The 22,286-nt window shown below is 38.6% G+C and overlaps 1 protein-coding gene across 7 annotated transcripts in view; it reads right to left on the minus strand.

Annotated features, from left to right (window-relative positions):
* Positions 1-885: 885 nt before the first annotated feature.
* The window catches only part of STAU2 (staufen double-stranded RNA binding protein 2), a 171,970-nt gene continuing 150,569 nt past the window's right edge, over positions 886-22,286 (minus strand). For 4 of the 7 annotated variants that reach the window (XM_039549126.1, XM_039549125.1, XM_019289106.3 and 1 more), the window contains 2 exons: positions 2,838-2,926; positions 1,905-1,998 (listed from right to left, as the gene is read on the minus strand). In XM_039549126.1, the coding sequence (XP_039405060.1) occupies positions 1,905-1,998; positions 2,838-2,926 (183 nt within the window). Of the gene's footprint in view, positions 1,999-2,837; positions 2,927-22,286 lie in introns of all 7 variants that reach the window. The other 3 variants (XM_039549124.1, XM_019289110.3, XM_039549127.1) reach the window with 2 other exon arrangements.

The raw sequence follows: 22,286 nt of genomic DNA on the forward strand, positions 1-22,286 counted from the left end.
GCATCTTACCCTTAGGACAGAAGAATGGGTTTGCCTCTTCCTTTTGTTCTTGTTCTCCATGAGAGGGGACAGTAATGCCATTGGTATCTTGTGTAGTGGCAGGTACAGCTAAAGCATGGACAGGCTGTTTCTGAGCTCCTTGAGCTGTCTGATGAACTGAAGGAGCAGAATTTCTGCTCCAGCTGCCAATTAGGCAGGTAACATATTCCTGAGAAAGGTGGTGTGCAAGAGCTAATGATTTTTGTATGCTGCTGCCTGAATAACTTGAGTCTGCCAGGTGCCAAACGCCCCTGCAAATCTCTGGGAACTGAAAGGTTTGGCTTACTCCTGACCCTTCTATGAAGTCAGACCCTAGAAAACTTCAAACTTTTAGAACAAAGACTCCTTATCTGCCGGGGCTGAGAGTGAATCATACCCATGAGAAACATGCAGTAGAAAAAAGGATTCCAAGCTCTTGTTCTGTGAGAGCAGGATGCGTGTTCCCCTGAAAGCCCGTCCCAGAGGTGAATCAATGCCACTGTACCTTGCACCATTTCCTCACACTGTTGTTCCTCTGCTTTTCTGTGTGAGTCACTGAGTTGTGATCTCTGGTTTTTGTGCTTCTACAATCTTGTGCAATGTTGTCCTGACTGTTAAGCAGTTAAACTTTATCTGTTTTTTGTATTAAATAAAATAGTCTGTATTTTGGATAAATAAATTACCTAAATACCATCATGTCTGGTCTAACACAGTAAGTTTGTAGAAAGTGGTGGCATGGGGAAAGCTTGGTTGAAACCTGGCTTTGGTGTGGTAGCCAGTCATTTGTTAGCTTTTAGTTGTTTTCTTTTCCACTTTTTCTCTTAGTCGTCCTACTAGTGAGTGATAAAGAAAGAGAAGACACTGTCATTGTACACATGAACTGATGTGGTTTTACTGCATTTGGCCACACACTTAAAAGAAATATGCTGGTACAGAGCAGCCACAGGTCTTATCTCTGCCGCCACTCCTTTCACAAAAGAATGATCTTTACATCAACAGTTTCCACCCTTGGCTTGATAAGGTTGCAGTCCTCCCTTTTGCTCTTGGTCGAATGCAGAGATTAAAAACACTCAGTTGATGCAAACGGTGGGTTGATACAACACACAGAATGGGGTGTAGATGTGCTTCACACAACAGAGAGCAGAATTGAAGGGGAAAATGTTGCTTGGAGGCAAGACGCCTCTTTAATTGATTATGGCAAGGAAAATCAAATACCATATCTGCTTTTTCCCTGGAGTATATTGAAAATGATCATAACTAACATCTGTTCATGTTAAGCAAATACTTGTCAAGATTTAAACTTCTGTTTGCATACAACTCTGAGTAGTGCATCTTAAAGTCATACATATTCATATAGAATGAAGAATGCATAATGTCTGCATAAAAAGATAAGCTGTATGACTATATATGAAGACAACAACTACAATTCTCACAGCACTGTCATTGGTTAATTTTAAAATATTCAAGCATTATTTAAAAAACAGTAAGCTGAACTTAAAACTACACTACAAAAAATTGTATAACTGAACCAATGCTGACTTGTTTTCTTCAATATTTATCAATTTTAAAGTTTCCCTTTTTTTTCCCCTAACACTTTTTGTTAATTCATTGTTATTTTAACCTCCAGTAACACGATCAGACTTCTTCTGCCTCTGGGCAATTGAGTTATGGTCTCATCTCGAGGTCTAAGGGAAGTGTTCAATTTTATTTTTTTCCACAGTTGAATAAACAGTACCATGTATACTATCTCTTGTGTTAGAATAGTGTTGTCTTCACATAAGACTCAAATAATGGTATTAGTCATTCATTTCCTTGTACACATACACCCTATTGCGTGTTGACAGGTTTATAAGGATGCAGTGGCAGCCGTGGGTGCTGGGAAGCTCCTAGACGACAGCCTTTGAATCCTTGCAGTCCTGAGCAATGGTGCCTGAGTTAGTCTGTTTATTGTCTGCTTTCTCTCCCAGATGCTTGACTTGTCTGAAAGATTAATACATTAACAAGAGTGGTAAGGTCCAGGGTTGCACATCTTTAAGACATGTTTATTACCAGATGGCACATGAGATTCAAAGGTCACTGTGGAAGGTAACATTTTAAAGTGAAACAACAATATTTATGTTCAAATAGTATGCTGATGAGATCATATGGAAAAATGTTTCTGATTAAATTAGTTTATAAATAGCTACAATATATCTACTGAAAATTCCAAGTGCCACTTTTAGACTTACTTCTTTTATTCTATTACTTCCTAATTTATTTAGTAACACAAGACTACTTTCCTACATAAACAGACTAGCAGCTGGAAAAAAAACGTTTACTGGATGGACAATCCCACTTTCTTAAATAATTTAAAATCCAGTGTGAATCCTGGTTCTATTGTCTCCTACTTAGAGCTAATATTCCATATCAGAGTTTTTTAAGACCCGAAAAAAAATTCAACTTTTAAATTCTCTGAGGAAAAATTCAGCTTGCAGTCATAATGACTTATTGGCAGACAGCTATGCTTATTTACAGGCAATATCATGTGCTATAACACATTTGACAAAAATCATGTTATGCTACTTACACAGAATCCATACAATGGAAAGAAAATCCTTTTCTTTAGCTTTTCTATAGGAATGACTGTGTAATTAGTAAACAGTATCAGTAATGCCAAACCTGAAATCATGTTTATCCTCTCAAATTGACACAAACTGTACATAAATTCCAGAGGAAATAGTTTTGCATAGGTTTAAAAGGGCAACTAAGCTCTTAATTAACATTTCTTATCTACCGTGCCACGCAGGCATTAAAATGCAGAGGATTTAAATGGTACTTACTTTTCATGTGATCCGTTCTCAACTTTCATAGCTCCTTCCACTGGATCCAGTCCTTGTTCTGAAAACTGTTTCAAGGCACTTAATGCTGCCTAAAGAAAAAATGAGTTGTCAAAAAACCCAGTGACACAATTGTACTAGCACCAAATGAAGGAAGGTGTGTGTTTTGATATTCTAGATTTAATTCATTTCCTGTACATTGAAGCAATTTAGACTACAGAGCTAACAGAGTGGGTATGCAACAGCTCCATGACAAACAGCTGGGCTTGTGCATGGGTTGAGGAGATCTCCTTCTTCCTGGGCATATGAGTGGCTCCCCTTTGTGTCAATGCAAGCTTCATCACTTATATGAAGAATAGGATATACTTTTAGGATTCTTGGCTTTTTGGCTGTAAAGTCTCTCCAGCTTCCCCATGTGCTTTCCTAGAGCCCACACTTCCCAGAGATCCTATGGACAAACTCCTATCTTGCAGATGGTTGCAGAAGGTGTGAGCAGTGGGAAGAGGCTCAGCAGGACACTACCAGCACTCCAAAGTCAGATCCTGGAACAATGTTACAGCCTGATCTCTTATACACAGGTAGTGAATCGTACTAGACAGGGAGCCAATATGGGGTGATTAGGGCGAATCAGGAATAGAAGAACAGTCAGTTTTTATCTAGCGTTTTCCTCTGCATTCTTCACTGACCAACTTCTGCTTCATCTGCTATGAGCCCCACTTCTTCTCTTCCCTCTATCTGCTTTGGTAAAAAAAATAATTATTTTTTATAATTGATTCAGCAAAGGTTGATTATGAAACTCTCTGACGCCACATGGCCAACTTTGAAAACAGAGCCAGCACAATAAAAGAGCTGAGGTCAGTTCTACTGCAAAGGTGAAATGTAAAGCAGAACCGCAAAATGGATTTTGCTTTTTAATCACTTCCTCCTGAGATGCATTCAGAACTAATCACAGGGGAAAGAAAAGGTGACTTTCCACAGACATTTTGCCCTAAGGTAACACCTCCAGCAGTGGAACTGACTGCAGGCCCTAAAGAACTGTTCATGATTAAGCAACAAATGTTGCTCTCTTCCTATGTGTTGGGACAGAAAGAATCTAGGTCTCTATCTTCACTTCCCTCAGAGAACAGGGACCCTGCTTGGAACAGGAGCTGCCGTTGTAATGAAGTACTAGATTTGCTTTTGTACTAATCCTTTGCCTGGATTCTCTCAACAGCTCCTTCGCTTGAAAGGAATGTTTATACAACTTAAATATTATTAGACAATGTGTATTTTGGTGAGATGAATAACAGCACAAAAATTGCCAGGCTGCCCTAAAGTAAAAGACCATGTGTCCCATATTTGTCTATAGTAATGACTAGCTGCTAAAGCCTCAGAGGGCTGTACAAGGTACTCCTACCCATAATGCATGAAACTAGAATCTTTCTAGTCTGTGAAATGATATGGTTTGTGCCCTGACAAAAAAAAAAAAAAAAAGCTAAACATTTTATAAAGTCTCTTGGTAAACCTCAGATTGTCACTGTTACCTACAATCCACTCCACCTTTACCATGTGTTCTCTGAGCCCCCTGTATGAGGTCCCATTACTGGATCTTTCACTGTTATCACTCGCTGAGTTCCCCAGAGAGAATTCTCTCTTTCCTCATTTCTTCTGTTTTTCTTGATGTTTTGGTATATTTCCATTCTTCATAACAGTTCTTTCTCTACCACCTCATAGTGTCCCTTGAAGCTTCACATGTGCATTCTCTATGCCTGTAAGATCTAACTACCATCTGTCTTTCCATCCTTGATCTTGACTGCACCGCAAAATCACTGTTCACCACAAATAATTCCTCCAGTGGTAATGAGGGTTTTCAACTACTCTCTTCTTAACTTTTCTGTTCCAGTAACCCAGCACATTTCTTCATCCTGATTTCTCTCTTCTCCTCCTCTCCCTGAGGTCCTTGTCATCACAATGCAAGCTCTACTCATCACGTGAGGAAGGGGAGTGATTCGGTCTCCTATGCTTCCTTGTACTTTAATTGCCCATGGGTTAGCAACTGTGAGAAAGAATCCAACGGGTAGGGATTGGCACCCAAGAATCTTCTGTCTTCTCATATCCATTTATTCCTGATGCACATTAGCAAAACTATCAGAATTTCCTTCCTTTTTATGTATGGTAAGCCAAAGCCCATTACCAGGTAGCACTGCAAGGAGAGAAGCTGAGACATCCACTCCTCCCACACAGTTAAACTGCTACCTCATATGTTTCTCAACCCACCTTGTTTACTTTTTCATATCCACTCTTAGCTTCCTGGTCTGATGTGTGAATTGTAAACTTATTGTGGAAGAACTATGTGTTCAGGTTATTTGTTTGTACAGTGACTTGGACGAAAAGGCCCTGATCAGAGTTTATAAGTAGAGCCAAGTAAAGTTTCATTCAAGATTAAATCACAGACTGATCATATGATCTGCAGAACAGTCTGGTGTCAATTAGGGGTAACTGAAATCGCAAAATCATCAAGAGATTAATTAGACCAACACAAACATCCTAATTCTAGAATTGTTGAGTAGCTCTGTTACTTACTACTGTTTTACTCACAAAACAGACTAATTGCAAGGCTTCCCACATAAATTACAGGATTACAGAGCAGCTTTCAGGGTTGTTTTCCAGGAAAACTGATTTGAAACTTCCTGGATGAATATTAGCCACTATCTTAATAGAATCAGATCAAGAGAGCCCCTCTCCTCTTCTATCATCAAGGGAAGAAGTACTACAATATAAAATAATGGACAATTTGCCTGTAAGCATGGATCATTGGGTGTCAGTGGGAGCATGGGAGCATAGGGGTGTCAATAAAGTAAATATGGAACAATTAGAGGAAACACATAAAATGAAAATATGATTCAAGGTGTTCAATGATAAGCATGTTTAATACCAACACAACTTCCAAGTCCTAATGCTTATAACATGGTGCAGTCTCACTGCTCCATCTCACCCTTCTTCAAGCCATGCCTTTCCCAAACTGAAATATGACATAAAAGATAAAATCTCAGACCTATTGCATTTGTAACACCAAGTATCAGAGGGGCCAATCGGCAGGGCATTAGTCCTGTGCCTGTATCCTAAATCTGCCAGCTACAGGTGTCAGGGTGTTTTTATGAGTGCTGTTGAAGTCTGCCTTTTTCTTCCAGCTCCTAAATGCTCTCCCACCTAAGACCTCCAGCTGCTCCCAGGGTTAAGTTTTTCTTCCCCAGGTTCTCTCAACCTCCTGCACCTCACAGTCCCTCTTTAATTTCCAGTTTCCTAATGTGTTCCAGGTTTATATGAGGTCCGATTTCTTTTTCATGGAAGCATATCTTACTCACCGTAAGTTACCTGTGGGGGAAGCCTAACTTCTTATATCCCAATGTTTGCAACAAGATTTGAGTTTTGGGAAAGTTTATTTCCTTTTTAAAAGGTCCATTCATGGGATGTGGATGAAGGGGAGTAGAAGAATGGTAGAGAGAGCCTTGCAGTGTACTAACACCTCCCCCTTTTCCTTCTCCCATAGCCTGCTTGTATTTGGAAGGATCAGCAAGCTAAGAGAAGCAGGTGAGTAAACAATACTTTGGATTTTAATAGATGTCTTTAATGTTTCTTCCCTCCCCGTCATGCCCCTAGACAGACATGGAGATGCTGGATTCAGGAAGGAAGCTGGTAGCTTAGAGGCTGTGACCTGAATAGGCAGCAGGGTGACACAGAGCTCAAGTAATCTGCAGTGAAGAAGAGTTACAAGCAGACACCAGGCTAATTTCATCCATGATTCAATTCTATTAGTCCCAATAGATTTACACCACTTGGCTTAAATATAACTTATGAATGGCAGATAACTTAGGTTAAACGAAAAGGAAAGAAAAGAATGGAACATTTGACAGTGAATCTGGTGAACAATTTCCTCTTTTAAGGGCTCAACACTTCCTTCCATTGATATTTTCCTTACAATAGAGCATCTGCACAGATATAGAGAAATTTTTCTCTCCCCCAGAAGATTTTACAACTGTTTTGTGAGTGAAGCCCCATAGGTTACAGAACAGATGTCCTTACACATTTCTTGTATCACTTGTTTTCTGTGTAGCTACAACAGTGCCAAAAATACGATGCCAACAGGATGCACCGCACTGCTAGCTGTTTGTCTTGGCTGCCATTTCCATTATTAGTATGTGTGTGTATCAGGATGGGAATGGATGTTTCCAGTCATTTTTTAGCTTTCCTCAAGTCAGCTGGCAATTAGTAAATAGCACTGAAACTTGTAAATATTCTTCCTGTTTCTCACTCTGGGGATTAAGTGTCTTATAATGACAATCTAGTAACATTAGATCATTCTTTAGCAAGAACAGCAGACAGGCACTCCACTAGCCCATATGCATTTCAGATCACATCCTCACGATAAAATTTTCATGTTTGTTTTAACACAGTATGCGGTTTGTGTTTTTCCTCTTAAATTTGTATTACATTTCAGCTTATTCCATGAAACTGAAAATTGTAAAATTTTGTTGTTCTCTGTGGCCCTTCCAGTTGACTTTACCAAGGAGGTCTGAGACAATCCTAATAAACACACTGCTTCATACTGTTAGTTCACTAGTGATATGCCTCCAAACATCGGTTTTCTAAGTACATAAAAAAACATATTCAGCTTGGCCTTCATCAGTGTTTTCTGAAGACATAAAATTACAGGCAGAAACTGCAAGACTGACTTGTCAGGGTCCAGAGAAGGTCATGAAGGACAAGATTTTACTGTCTTTAGTAGCTGAGTCTTAGTTCAGGACAGAGTTTGCAGAGTCAAGTGATTCATTGTTGTCATATTTCTTGTAGTCACATGCCATATGCATTAACAAGTCTCTGTTGCTCGAGTTTAGGCTTGAGAACATGTTTGCATACCAGGTTACCATGATAGACAGATATAACTCTAGTCCTGGATTTTAGTTGCAAGCCAAAAGCCTAGACAACAGCAGAGTTAATGCATGAGCAAAACTGGAAGCAATTGTATTTACAAACAAATCCATGTTTATTTCCTTTCTAAATCAAAAGAAAAAACGTCCCCCGAATCAGTTAATTTCTTTCCCTCTCCCTGACTATTGAGGCTTCAAAAGGCAATGTCAGCTCTGCAATAGCATTGCAGCAAAGCTGTCTGCATCAGTGATGAGATGCACTTCATGACTTTTTAATATGTGGATTTCTATTCCACATGTAAAGGCTATTGAAAAAACCCCAAAAATATTACAGCTATAGAGGTGAGTTTGAAGGCTCGGTGTCCCAAAACTGACCAACTATTTAAATTTGTATGTATTCAAATTATTGCTCTTGATGGTTGTTTTTGATTTCTCTAGATGAAGAAATTTTTGACTAAGCTTCCACCTGGCTTTAACTTGCCCACACCCAATACTTCGTGCATACAGAAATACACAAAGATATATTTGTTTGTGTAGACTTATATACATGCACACAAAGTATATACAATTTGACTCCTTAACATACCTATTTAATTCTCTTGGATTTGTCAGGTTGGCTACATACAAGCTGAACAAATACTAAGTATTGCAAACAAATCCCTTTTCCCCACAGCTTCTGTAGTAAATGAATTTACTATATTGCAAACAACAGCTCCTACTAGGAGTTTTCATTGCTTTCCTTGCAATGTGCTGCTCTCTCCAGTTGATTAAATCTTATGTGAACCAATGTTAAAATCTGTTTGAATATTAAGTTCAGAAAGGCTTTTCACAGCACAAAGAGTAAACCTTAATTAAATGACTTTAAGCTCCTTCCTCATATGATTTATGATATGCATGAAAAACACAGGGTTATAATCTGATTAACTCATGTAGTTTACATGGAAATAGCATTTTCCAAACTGATTAATCTCTGCACAAAGGCATAGTCACCTGATAGGCTTAACGCTACTGATGGCGCCTGTCAAGAGAAGGAGCTTGGAGGATAGGAGGAGTCCACTATTTTCAAACAAAGAGTGATGATTCACAGATGTAGCTCAGAACAAGTCCCACATAGTAGTTAATGCTGCCCCCAGGCAACTCATGCAGCCAGAATTTAAATGACACACAATCCATGTACAGCCTGACCTTGCCAGCTTTCTGGGGGTAATCCTAAAGTAAGGATTAACTGTTCTTGAACAATTTTTCCAATATATTAAACAGAGCTTCTATCAACAACAGCATGCATATCACCTTCTTCCACCTAGTTTTATTGGACACGTGTACTCATTCCTACACGTCTTCTAATATTCTGAGAAGTGCATGGAATGAAAGGCACTATTCAACATGGAATTTTATTTCTATAGGTTTTGATCCTCAACCTAAATTCATCTACTTCATCTACTTAAGTAACGGGACTGCTTAACACTTAAGAGAATCAGTTGGGCATGGCTTATTTTCCATGCGAACCACCACACTAGAAATCTGACCACCATTCTTGGGACCATGCAGTAATTCCAGGAACAATGAATGGTGAAGCATTCTCTCAAAGCCCAAGAAAGAGCTGCATAATCATCTGCGGTGAGACAGCTCTATTGTTTTAATGGTGATACAAATCTTTCCAGTCACAAAGAGAGAAAAGCATGCTGAAAAGCACCTGTTTAAAAATTAGTAAAAGGTATGCTTTTGTATGAAGAGGATTTCATGAATAATACTTAAAGTCAAATACATCTCAGTTAACACAATATAAGAGATTAATCCAGCATGGAGAAGTTAGTCTAGTTGCCAAGTTTAGGTTGTGTTCTTACTTGTGGGTAGGAATAAGAGAAGAAGGGATTGCTAAAGGATCTATGTGGGGCTCGGACTGTACGGGACTGATCTTTAATATGCTTCTTCTCAGACTCCTCCCACACACATATTCCCAGTTGAAAGCAGAAACATCCTCAAGTCCTACCAAGACTTTTGCTTTCATGACGATTTATGCAGGAAACCAGTAAGTTGATGTTTCTTCAAGAACATCTCAAAACGGCTTTCAGATTCAGTGTCAGTATCTACTGAGGTATGTGTACATCCTCTAATGGTGAAGTGAGGTGTGAAAGTTGGGCCCCAGTACCAGCAGTCAAAATAACTCTTAGATAGTTAAAATAGAATTAAAAGTTAAGTAAATCTTTTATCAGATATTTCCAGTATCTTTTCAGTGTATCTGCTCTAGATTTTGTCTAGAAATCTGGAAGTTCTTTTAAAGTAAATTTATTTCTAAATTCAAAACTTCAATTTTTACTTCAGTTGCTGCAATTCCAAGAACAAATACAGAAAGAATCATACATCATCACAGCTTACTTATGAACATGAAAGAAAATATTTTAAAATTAAATTTCCAAGTGTTTATACTACATATATACAACAGAATTTTACTAGATGGCAATTAATCTTAAATTAATCTTGCTTCTAATCTTAATCCTTATACAAAGGCTACCTAAACACTAACTTTCAGAAGGAGGTACACATCTAAGTAATATAGGTGCTTTCAGTAATTAGAGACTTCCAAATGAGAGTATTTAGATGGCCAATTATTGTACCAGTAGGTAGAGGTTTAAATCATGCAACTGAGACAACACTCAAGCATGATTGAGAAGATGCAGACAAAAATTAAAGGAGATTCTAAGAAAGACCGATTCAAATGTAAAACTGAAAACAGCAGAATTTATATCCTCAGGCAAAATCCTGCACCAGCATTGAAGAAAGACCATGAATCACTTTCTCATCCCTGATGGCTGGAAAATATCCTTGTCAGCTGTGTTCTCAGAATGATTTGGTTTATTTATTTATTTATAGGCATTTCTCCACATCACTGCAATAGATTTGCAAGTCTGCTGTCATTAACCCAATATGTATTGCAGAATATTTTGACCTCTTGATTTGAAATAAGTGGACTGAGATTCTTGACTGCCTAAGAGTTTACAGTGACTTCTAAAATATGTTGTATTAGACAATCCTCTTCATTTATTTGACCTCCACAGTTACATCCTGGTTTTGACATCACTGCCACTGCCTTCACTGCAAAGGTATCAATACATAAATGACCATGCTGTTCCTGATGAGGGGATAGGCCCTGACCCATATAGTAATGTAAATATAGCTAGAACTCTTTTAACAAACTTAATGAGCTATAAGCATTTATTCTGTTATTTAAGTGGTTTTCTTAGGCAATTGCTCATGCACAGTGGTCAAAAAAAAAAGATATTAAAAGATTTTTATGAATTCCCAAATATCCACACCAAAATCGGTATACAACAAGATTCAAGCTATCAAGTACATTACTCAATACTTACATCAACATGGTTACTCTTTCGCTTAGTAAACTGAACTTGTAAAAAACACTCACTGGTGTTTAGATACTTTTTGCCTCTCCTTGCAAATATCCTCTTTTTCATGAGACAAAGTGTCACTAAGGAACAGAGGTAGTTCATTTAATGCTGTTTTTAAAGAGAAGGAAACCAAAGAGACAGAGCATGAGACAGAAAGAGCTGGCCCAAGGTCAGGCAATAAACGTAAGAATCAGTTTTACTAGTTTACATGCATTTTTTCATAGGCCAAGCTAGAAAGAGGGGGATTCTAAATAAAGGTATTTAATGATAGAAAATTTTAAAAGACTGCACTGCAGCCATTTAATTCAAATGCCTCATTCCTATCACTATCACTCATCAAGCTATCATCTTCCCAACAATGCAAAACATTTTCTATGACATAGTGGAGAAAAAGACTCCCTTTTAGGAGAAGATGACTGGTGAGAGCCTCTCACAATTTTTTTTGCTGAAATAATCTAAAGAGTACTTTCCCCCTGCAATGTTTAACAAAACTACCTATTTTTTTCTTTAGACTTGACATATTTTTATGTCTAAAGACCATACACTTTGCTTTAGACAGGGGAGCAATTTCCTAAATATCAGATTCCTTGGTTTTAGCAATTTTAGAATGAAAGAATGCTTATTCTCTCATACTGAGACCATTACCTTAAATTTTAAGCGCTTGTCAGTCTAAACATGACTAGAAACTTTGGTTTGAAGACAAAAGCAACAGATTACACTTAATGCAAAGCACTGGCCATTGGTTTCTTCAAGCAGCAAATTGCAGCTGGAACAATGGGGGAGTTTAGGGCTGTAGATTCTTGCATTACAACATCTGTAATGAAGCCCATGTACTAAATTCTATCCTATCTCTGCTTCTGTGAAACTCTACTCCTGTGGCCCGCACGCTGGCATTCAGAGAAGGATACTTCCACCCTCAGAGCCCTAATGACCAATCCCCCTCTTCATTCTCCAAGTCTCATTTTACAAGAGTGCATGTATGTCCAACAAAGTACCAAATCTAGATTGACAGCTAAAAGCATTATATTTAGCATATATGGCATGTAATTAGAAATTTGAGTGTTTCCAAAAGGAAAAAGTTTTGATTCTGATCTTAGAGTATTCTTTCACTGCATTAGCTGGTATGTTTTTCCTAATTGAAGTTGATTTAAGTGCGAGCAGAGTCAGATCCAAGAGCTACAGGACAAACTTCTCATCTGAAGTAGTTTGCAATATAATTTTGTCTTTGCTAACTGTTGATGGCGTGTCCTCATCCCATTTTAACCTACAACCATCAGCTCCTTTAATGGAAGTGTCTATAAAGATCTTCTCTAAAATATGCTTTTCCAGCACACTTAATGTCTTTTAATGTCTTTCCAATTAAATCCAGATGTGAAAAGCTTAAGGAACAGTTCTCAGGACTGAAAAAGATGACATAAATCTTGCAGCTGACAGAGATCCCACTGAGCTCAGTTGGGGAAATTCACAGAGGACTTCTTGTGGGCCAGGAAAGCTGCTGGGTATAAAGACAGATGTGTATACTCCTATTAAAAAAATTTAAATAAAAACTGACTCCTACAATGAGGCATCCACAATTATCAGGGACATTACTAACTCAATCCCTCAATGTGCTGAACACATCCTGTGCGGTACAAATTTCCCTCATCTTTTTGGGAAGTTTATCAGAGTTGAAGGGGGTCACATCTGTTCAGGAAAGAGCCCCTCACCTTTCAGGATTGCACCTCTTAAACCAGTGTAGGGGCTGATACTGGAAAACACCGTCTGTCTTGCTCTCTTCCTGCTATCAACAGGGAGATAACATACTCTGCAAAACAATACTGAATATCTGTCCACTCTCCTTTATCTCTTCCATAATCAAGTTAGCATAATAAATTGTGGTTTTATTACAGAAGACTCCCCAAATGTGATATTAATTATAAATTCTTACCAGTCTGATGGGAAACTGGGCATTCCTAGTGGCTGACTACCACTGCTGTGCAAGTGCTGTTTGTGCAGCTGTCAATTTGGGGTTTGTTTTGGTGTAATCCCTTGCACACCCTTAGGATTTTTTTTTATTATTTTATTTTAACAACTGTACATCATCTTATTTTGCCAAACTGTAAATGTAGGCTTAGATCAAGCCACATCTTTCAGAGGGACAGGAAATGTCCACACACACAGTTTGTATTAAAGAATGTCTCTAGAAAACTGCCCAATGCTAACAACCTTCATACTTTCCAACCTTCCTACTTCTTATTTAGTTATTTTTGAAATTAGTAAATTATCCAGACAGATCAATGATTTTTAAAGAGTTACATGTTTGTGAGACGTCAGAAAAGAAAAGAGGAAGAATGTTCCAGGATAGAAGAAAAGCCCGTTTCTAACTGAAGCTTAAGTTTGGGCCCACATTCATTAGGGATGGGAACATCAGCAGTGACATTTTGGATAGTATTACTTAATTTCTTTGCATTTTTCTATGTCCATATGAAGGTTTTAGCATGATTTGTTGTCATGAGTGAGTGTATAGAAATATGAAACTAACTACCTGAATTAAAGGACAATCTTATGTCCTCAGGTACAACAAGTGATCCAATACTGGGATGTCAACAATAGCACAAAGCTAACACTGAAAGCAGCAGGCTCCTAAACACACACACAAACTCTCTTGAAGACAAGATTCCTCTGGTTCACAGCTTGCTTTACTTTTCACAATGGCCAGCACTTTTGAGACTATCACTCCTTCAGGGCTGAAGGCTGGATCTGACTCCCACCAGAATCACTGCTTCATGACCATCACTCAGGAGACAAGAGGAATGCCCTTCCCTTGGAATGAGCCGCTGCTGCCATGAGGATCCCACTCCTGGCGAGCTCAGGGAATGAGCTCAAATCTTTTGCACTTTGCTGCCTGGGACCACCAGGCCAGCTCTGATTTATAGCTTTTTCTTTACAGCTTTATGATACAAGAATGTTCACTTGTAATTACAACGGCATTTTGTTGGCTCCCTGCCTTCACTTGGGTATGTGCAACACCATATCCTTCATTCCAGCCTTTTTTATGTCAGGACCCCAAATTTGAGAAGTACATCAGTATTACAAGGATGCTGCAGGTCTTGCTGCTCCTTAAAGAGGGGACTTGCACATATTTGTTCAGGGGAACACGTGAGCAGCTGGATCTGACATTCAACTAGGAGTCTAGTGGAGAGCTGGTCAAAATTCTTCCTCAGAAAAATATTAAACCAAGAAAACACTTTTTATGAGAATGTATGACTTCTGAAAAAAGGTTTTTTTAGATCCGGGATGGACACTTCAGTCAAAATATCGCAGACAAGTGCAAAATATAACCACTGGGCTAATGACTGCTTGGTGTGCCCCATTCACACACTTGCTGATTTGTCTCTATGAGAAAAATTCAACAGGTCTCTAGTTTATTTAAAAGTGAATGGAAATACTCGTACTCTTGATGTCTTTTGTGGGATAAAAAATCTGTTTTATTCAAAAGAAGGTGACCCTGCCATTAAGCTGCTGTATCACCTTGTAGAAACATTTTAGCTCCATGTTTTTCAGACCTACACTTAGCTCCTGAATTTGAGATAATCAAGCAGTACATTTCCATCACTTGTGGTTTAAATTTGATTTTGTCATTTTCAGTAGAGGCATAACCCCCTTCAGGGAAAATTCCAGGTATTTTAGATACCATTTAATAGTTAACTGTCAAGCAATTTCCAAGTCTTTTAAACAAAGAATACTTCTGTGCTAGCTTAATTTATAGAGCCATATATGTCCCATTTTAAGTGGATGTGATTAAGAAGAAACACTAAGCTTAGATTATTCTACTAAATGAGAAAAGTTTAAAGCCAATAAACTGTATCTAGGATTTTAGCTGGGAGATGAAATAAAAGGCACATTTGTTCCTGGTCACTGAATTTTTAACCTGGGTCTGTTGCTCCTGCTGTTAAGCTCCTATACATTCCTTACCAGCCCATAGTGTCCAGCATTTCCAGCTCTCAGAGCTTGGAATTAGAGGTGAACTGCAAAATAAAGCCAGGTTTTTTTGAGAGCTAGTGTATGGAAAGCATCATGTATTCTGACAGAAGGAGGCAAGTGAAAAGGTTAAGTTTTAAAAAGAGGTCTTCTACAGATTTTTAGAAATTTAGATTAGATGTATAAAGTCCAACCTACCTTTTGGGTCTGAGAATTCTGGCAGTATCTGAGAAATGGAAAGATGCTGCTGAATCTGGTGGATGAATGAAAGCTGTACATTGTCTAGCTCCTTAGTACAGAAAAGGAGAGGTTGAGCCTTATGCTCCGACTCAGGTCTCTATCTCGGGTATGAGAATACTTTTCAAGTGTTATACAACAAGCAGGAGTGAAAAAAACTGGGTTTCTAGCAGAAAAAACCCCTATACTGTTTCTGTCCCTCCTATGCCTTTTCAAGCTTATATTCTTTTTTTTTTTTTTTTTTTAAGTAGACTATTTTGACCTGCCTTCTTGCAATACAGGAGCTTTAATATGACTTCATTGCTTCTTCTTTTACCTCACAATCCTGGGTATTTCCTTAAGGTAAAATAAAAAACTAATCTGCCTTCAGTGACTCATCACTCCAGTGATCAAGTTAAATTACACCATTGCAGAAAAGTCTCATAAGACATATTTTCCCCCTGCCTAGTCCAGTGCTGCTATTTTACACACAAATTCCAGCATTTCTTAGCAAATGTGTCTTGAGGTGAAGGATTAGTCTTCACTTAAAATCAGCAGCAACCTCCTTCCTGTGTGTTTTGTGAAGTGGTAGATGCACTTTTTATTGGATTCTTTTATATTTTCGATTGCTTACAGTTCTCCTTTTTAATGGAAAGGCCAAATCTACCCTCAGATTCAGCTTCTGTTCCTGTTTGTGTGTTGATTTAAGTAGGAACTGGCCTTGTTCACTTGGATTTGTTTTAGCCATTAACTCCTACTTCAGTCTGCTACTGCACAGGTAGAAAGGTAAAAGGAATAGTAAGAGGCACCTTCAGTCAATTCCATGACTGCTGTCCTGTGTGCTTTTCTGGTAAGAATGGTATATGTTGGGTACTGTGTACTTCAAACAGTGCTTCAAGAGAGACAGCAGGAACCAGATTTCCTCAAGAACTTCTTAAATTCAGGAACCTCTCCAACTGGCAGGTCACTAATGAAGATTAGATGCTCCTTTACTCTGATTAACTGAGTTCTGCATCTATGGACCTGCTTTTCCTCCATTTACAGTTACAGTCAAAAATACAGATACATGACCAAAAACTTTACCGAGCAACTGGGCTTTAGACGGAAGATCTGCTAACGGCTATTTTATCATTTCATCCTAGCATCTATTATAAAAATTCATTAACCACAGCTGTCAAAAAGAGCTAACTCAAAATCTTGCTAGTTACAAAATAACTTGTCAGGATTAGATTCAATAAAAAATTCAGGTGCTGTAATAATAATAATTACAAATTAGGCGCTGTAAGAGTGAAGTTTTAAACAGCACATCCCTGGAATAAAATCAAAGGTCTAAAGTTAAGTACTCAGGTTTTTTACTCAGCATTAAGATCAGACAGGTTTCTCTAAAGAATGAGCTGAGAAAGCTACACAGTGAGTACCTGCAGGCAATGAAGTACTCCAAGCCTAGGGGTCAACTCCTGGTCCTCTCTGGAGTTCAACTTCAAAGCCAGGAGCACAGGCGAGGCCTGGCAGCTTGGTCAGCTGGTGTCTACAAATGTACAGTCCTCTCCTGCAGACAGCTGGCTCTTCAGCTCTTTGAGAGACCTGAGCAGAGCTCACTGTTGTCATTGAGAAAGTGACCACCAGAGAAGTGGGTGGAGATAAGATTCCCCTTTTTGTCAGTGGCACAGATGTGAGCACTATTGTCCAGAGTATGAGACATACAGATTTCAGATTTCTTAGCTTTAGGTCAACAAGCTACATATCCTACCTCCTAGGTGACAATCTAACCTCCAGGATCAGTGATAGGGAAGATTCAGCTGTTGCAAAAAAAATAAGTCAACATACATGGATCAAAGAAAAGGAGGGGTCTGACTCCGCAGGCTGATCACAGCCGTTACTGAGCTGTCCTGAGCATCACCCCAGGCTCCCTAGATAATTTCTGTTCTTTATCTAATTGATACTTTAGCAGTAAGCTCAGAAGTGATGAAAGCAGGAATTGCAATTCAGTACTTCTGCTTTTGGGGGCTTCTTTAACTGGTACAATGCAGTAATATTCCTTCTCATCCTTTGTCTGAGCAATCCTGAGTATTTTAAGGTTTTGTTATGTGAAGGCTCTGCTTATCTGGGAAGGTAGATAAATAGCTGCACATGCATTTAGACAGTCTCCTGTGACATGTAATTACTGATACCTGAAGGCTGTGGCAAGAGCAGTGTCTGAGTTCATGTTTCCTGAGTAAATCTATGTTACTGCATAAAGCATGGAAACCACTAGAAATGATCCAACCACAGCTAAGAGGGAAAGCCCTCAGGATGCTGTTTCATTTAACAGTCTTCTGTATAAGGCACGTGAATGTATATACAGCTCTATCTTAATAAAAGATTCTATTAGGATAAATAATAATAATCCTTCACTATTCAAGCTCTCTTTATGCAAATGATCTAATAAGCCTGCACATGTGTGCAAACCCTTTGAGAGGGTTTCCAGGATCAGGATACAGGCAATTTTACTGTGCCATCATAGAGTAAAATTGAGTTAGTTAAAATCAACACACTCAGAATAAAAGCAAAAATACCAATGTAAGTTAAATGATAGTAGAGAGTAAAACTTTGTCCAGTCTCAGTTAGCTCTAAGAATTTAATAATTTTAGCTATCACATAAACAATAAAATCAGAGCATGAAGGAAACACTAGAGTTCTAAGGGAGCTGCCAGAAGCAGAGAAAATACACACATAATGTTATGCATATTAAACAGTAATATTCCTCAAGCACGAATAAGACCTAACTGAAAGCATGCTTGAGATAACTGTCATGCTATCGAGTTACAGTAAGGAGGAGATCAGACTTATTCTTTCCTTCACAATGAAATCAGTATAAACAAATCATATAATGTTTGGACACCAAACTCCTGAAACAAAGAAACCTAGAAAATCTCTTAAAACCACCCACAGACTCCCCATGCTGGTCTGTGATTATACAACTGGAGAAGATCATCCAAACTGTGATGTAAACCAATGTCAGTCTGCAAAGGATAGTACTACAGTGGTTCTAACAAAAAATAAAGCAACTCCCTGGAAGAGCCATCAGCAAGGAATACTTTCATACTTACCATCAATTTTCCCCATAAATGAGGAAAACTTTTTTAAACTTAGAGAAAGAACTTAACTTAATCCCTACACTGAGGATACAAGAGACACACTCTCTTGTGTGTTTTTACTATACTGTAAAACACATTCGGCTAAACAAAACTGAGCCTGGGATTAACCAAAAAGGAAAATGCTTCTTAATGGACCCCACTGCTTTTCGTATTTCAACCTGCTCCTCTATGAACCCCATTTTGTCCTCCTTATTTGTTAAGTGGATACATTCACCTTCATTTTTAGAAATACAGATGCAAAACAGCGTATTGTTTTTTCCCTATGGACTACTCACCAAAAGAAAAGATCCAATGCTGAAGACCTTGCAGTCCTATCAGTAAAATACAGTGTTTCTGTAGACTGTTTCTACCTCAGAACTGTAGTTTTACACCTTGCCTATCATCTGTAAGCAAACTGTTCTAGACCTGAAAAAACATTTGCCTGTCTAGAAGAGATGTGAAAGGGTCCGGCTCTCTGTAGATATGGCCTAGAAAGTGCAAACCTCTGTGCACCTCTTAGGTGAGGCTTCGCTAGATTCAAGACACACAGTACTAAGAATGCTAAAGCAGTGGACTAACCCAGCTGCCCTGAAGGTGGGGTCTATGACCTATCCATCTTTTGCCCTGTTTCTACTCAATTTAGATTCCACAAGGCTAAAAAAATGTTTAACCGAAATAAGGAGGTAATGATACAATGCAAGCCCATTTGCAAGTGCTGTGGCACTCCTTTCTTTCTAGCTATGACAGAGGAATTTGATACTCAAATGCATTTAGTAAAGAAACTCACTTCATTAGAATCAGCCACCCCTGAAAATTGGTTAATAATTTATATTTCCCTAACATTAATTTCGTTCTTGTTATTAAGCCACAATTGACTGAACTGTAACTTGGTATCAACAATGGGCATTAATCATACAAAAGTAAACAAAAGAAGCAGTAATGAACTGACAAAGCTTGTTAGTCTTCTCCAGTAAGGGTGCAACAATTAGCAATACAGTGAATATCAATCATTCAAATGCTGCAAAATTCTCTATATAAAGAGAAGAAATGAAAAATGGTAGCTAACAAAAACTCAGCGATCTTGGAGAAAAAAAATCTAATAATTATTATACTTAACAGACTGTGAAAGAACACTTCATTAAGAAGATGGGAAAATATTTTGTACTAAAATTAATAAATTCTCATTTTCAAGAAAGCAAGTTCTGCAGAATTGACACAAAGTTCATTCTTTCATATAGTGGTATATGCTTCTTATATTGCTATATTGCTAACCTTCAAACTTTTTCAGGTCTTATTTACAATATCATGCCCGAATAAAAGCTGTTCTACCGGTATCAGCGTTACCAGCAGCTGCACACTGAGTTACCAACACACTTGTACACGAACAGTGGTTTTGGTGGAACATGAGAAAAAAGATTCTATCTGTTCTTCATGATCACTAGCTCTCTCATGTTTTAACTAATGCAGTGATTCCATCAAAGCTCAACATATATGAAGAGCTAAAGTCAAATAATTTCCTCCAATATTTTTATATGATTTTCCATATGCAATTTTAACTTACAATGTTTATAAATAAATATAAATTATTATGAATTCTAAAGACAAAATACAAAAGTGAAAAAATGTGCATTTTTGGGTTACATGTTCAATCAAATATAACTCTCACCCTTCACTGGAGTAGGGATACAAAGAAGTCTTCAATAAATTTTAGAATCATTTGCTGGTATTTTCTATATCAGTTACAAGTTTACAACATACACTGCATATTTTAATAAACAACACGCTTACTTGGCTAATAATTTCTAAAAAGAGCAAACCCCTCCTTATAACAGCTGCAGTGGCCCAGATGTCACAAAAGCAGAATGCCCTTGCTATGCAGGGGAGGGGCAGGCCTTCCCTTTGCAGAGGCACGTGGAGGTCCCAGCCAGCACAGGCACATTGTGCCTGTGCGGGTAAACATGGAATGAATTTATTTGCTACTGTACAGATGGCAAAGGAGCTTCAGACCTGGAAAACAGCAGTTCCAGCCCCATGCATCAGTCTCCCTTCTGCCCTATAGTGCAACTGCCCAGTTTTTCTGATTTGGCAACAGGAACAAGATTTAGCCTTGAAAAATTGACTCCATAGAGAATATGATGTGCACATGTCAAATAACAACTTACCAAGTAGTCAGGGTTGCTTGTTTCTGATGAACAGCGATGTTTGGCAGGCAGAGTTGCTACCCATGCTGTTTGCTTTGTGGGAAGGTAACATTTTCTATTGTGGTCTCTTCAAAGCTCTTAATACACTGTTAGACTAAAAAGAGCAAGCAACAAAAGCTCTGATTTCTCCTGAAGAACAGCAAAGCTTCTTCCTTGTAAAGCATTGTGGAAGGTCCTACCTGGTACTGCTAGAAACTCCAGCCCTCTGCTTTCCCTGGGAATCAGCAGCACAGAGCTTCTAGTCTCCTCCCAAGTTTATTAGTCTCTCTGTCCCTAATTAGTGTTTTTTACCAGTTCCCTCAGCAGTGAAAAATTAGTCATTGTGCCCATATCACTGCTGTGCTGCTTCAATTTGCAGGTTGCTTTGGCTGACAGGGTGGACCCTATCCCTGGATATTCAAAGAGTTAACATGGTGCCTATGAGGAGTGGAGGAGCAGGTTTTTGCCTCTAACATCCTGTAACTGGAAAAGGGTAAGCAGAAAGTGAGGAGAGGCTTGAGATCAGACAGAATCTGTGATCCTCATCATGCAAATGAAGGACTAAGTCATGCAGTTTTCTGTTTGGAGAATGCTACCAGTAAGGAGTAACATGACAGCTGCACTCTCATAATAGCCAGTTTGGATTCCTCTGTACTCTTCAGTCATTGTTTTATTACTTTGCATTTAGATGTAGAAAATTCCATGCACCTGCACTATGCAGCATTAAACCCCATATCTACTAAATCTGCCAACAAAAAAGCCAGTTCAGCCGACGGAATTATTTGATGTGGTCACTCACTACAAAGTGGGTTGAAAGCACAAACTTCTCTCAAGCCCACCCCTGTGGAAACAACTGCAGCATTTTACTGATGTGGGCAGGACCCAAGTGAGTAAGGACAATTTGCAGCACACTTGAAAAATAAGTTATTTTTGAAACAAAGAAACAAAGTTTCTTTGTTCAGCTTTAACACGTTTCTTGACTTGTATTACCCACTTCTCCCTTTCCCATTCCCAAGGAAGTTTCCATTAATCATCCCTCTAATGGAAACACTTGTGTCTGATCACTGAGCAGTGGACACAGGCATAGTCTGTGGGCATGCACTGAACAAGAAGCCCAAGGGAAGCCTAGCTGAAAAGTTTGGGAAAGCAAGGATGCCTTTTTAAAATAAACTTTGGAGAGGTCAGCGGGACAGCAAGAGGTCAGCACCAGGCAGCCATTGGGTGGATGGCACAGGAGAAAGACAACAACACTTGTCATTAATTATATCTGCTGGAATGCTACACATTTTCCCCCCAAGTGGTAGTACTCCAGACATCCAAGCACAATCTCTCCCACGTCCTACTCGACCCCAAGCAGGGCACATGCCAAGAAGCTTTCATGCACTAAAAGCCAAGAAGTAGCTAATACAAGGGGAGCTTAAAGAATTTAAATTGTCCTTCCGCTTTGAAACATTTTTTTTCCTTTAGTTTCAGGCCATCTTCTTGACTGTCTCCTTTAACAGTGAAATACATATTCTCTTAGAGCTAAATATGGCTAGATTTCTGTGCCCAGCCTCAAGCTAACAGAACTCTTGACTTTTCCTGGAGAGGAATAACTACAGGGAACTGGATTGCCCAGAAGAACTCCACTCTTAAAATCAATCCTGCAAGATCCTTGTACAATGTACCA

The sequence above is a fragment of the Corvus cornix genome, chromosome 2, assembly GCF_000738735.6.
Source record: "Corvus cornix cornix isolate S_Up_H32 chromosome 2, ASM73873v5, whole genome shotgun sequence".
Taxonomy (NCBI): Eukaryota; Metazoa; Chordata; class Aves; order Passeriformes; family Corvidae; genus Corvus; species Corvus cornix.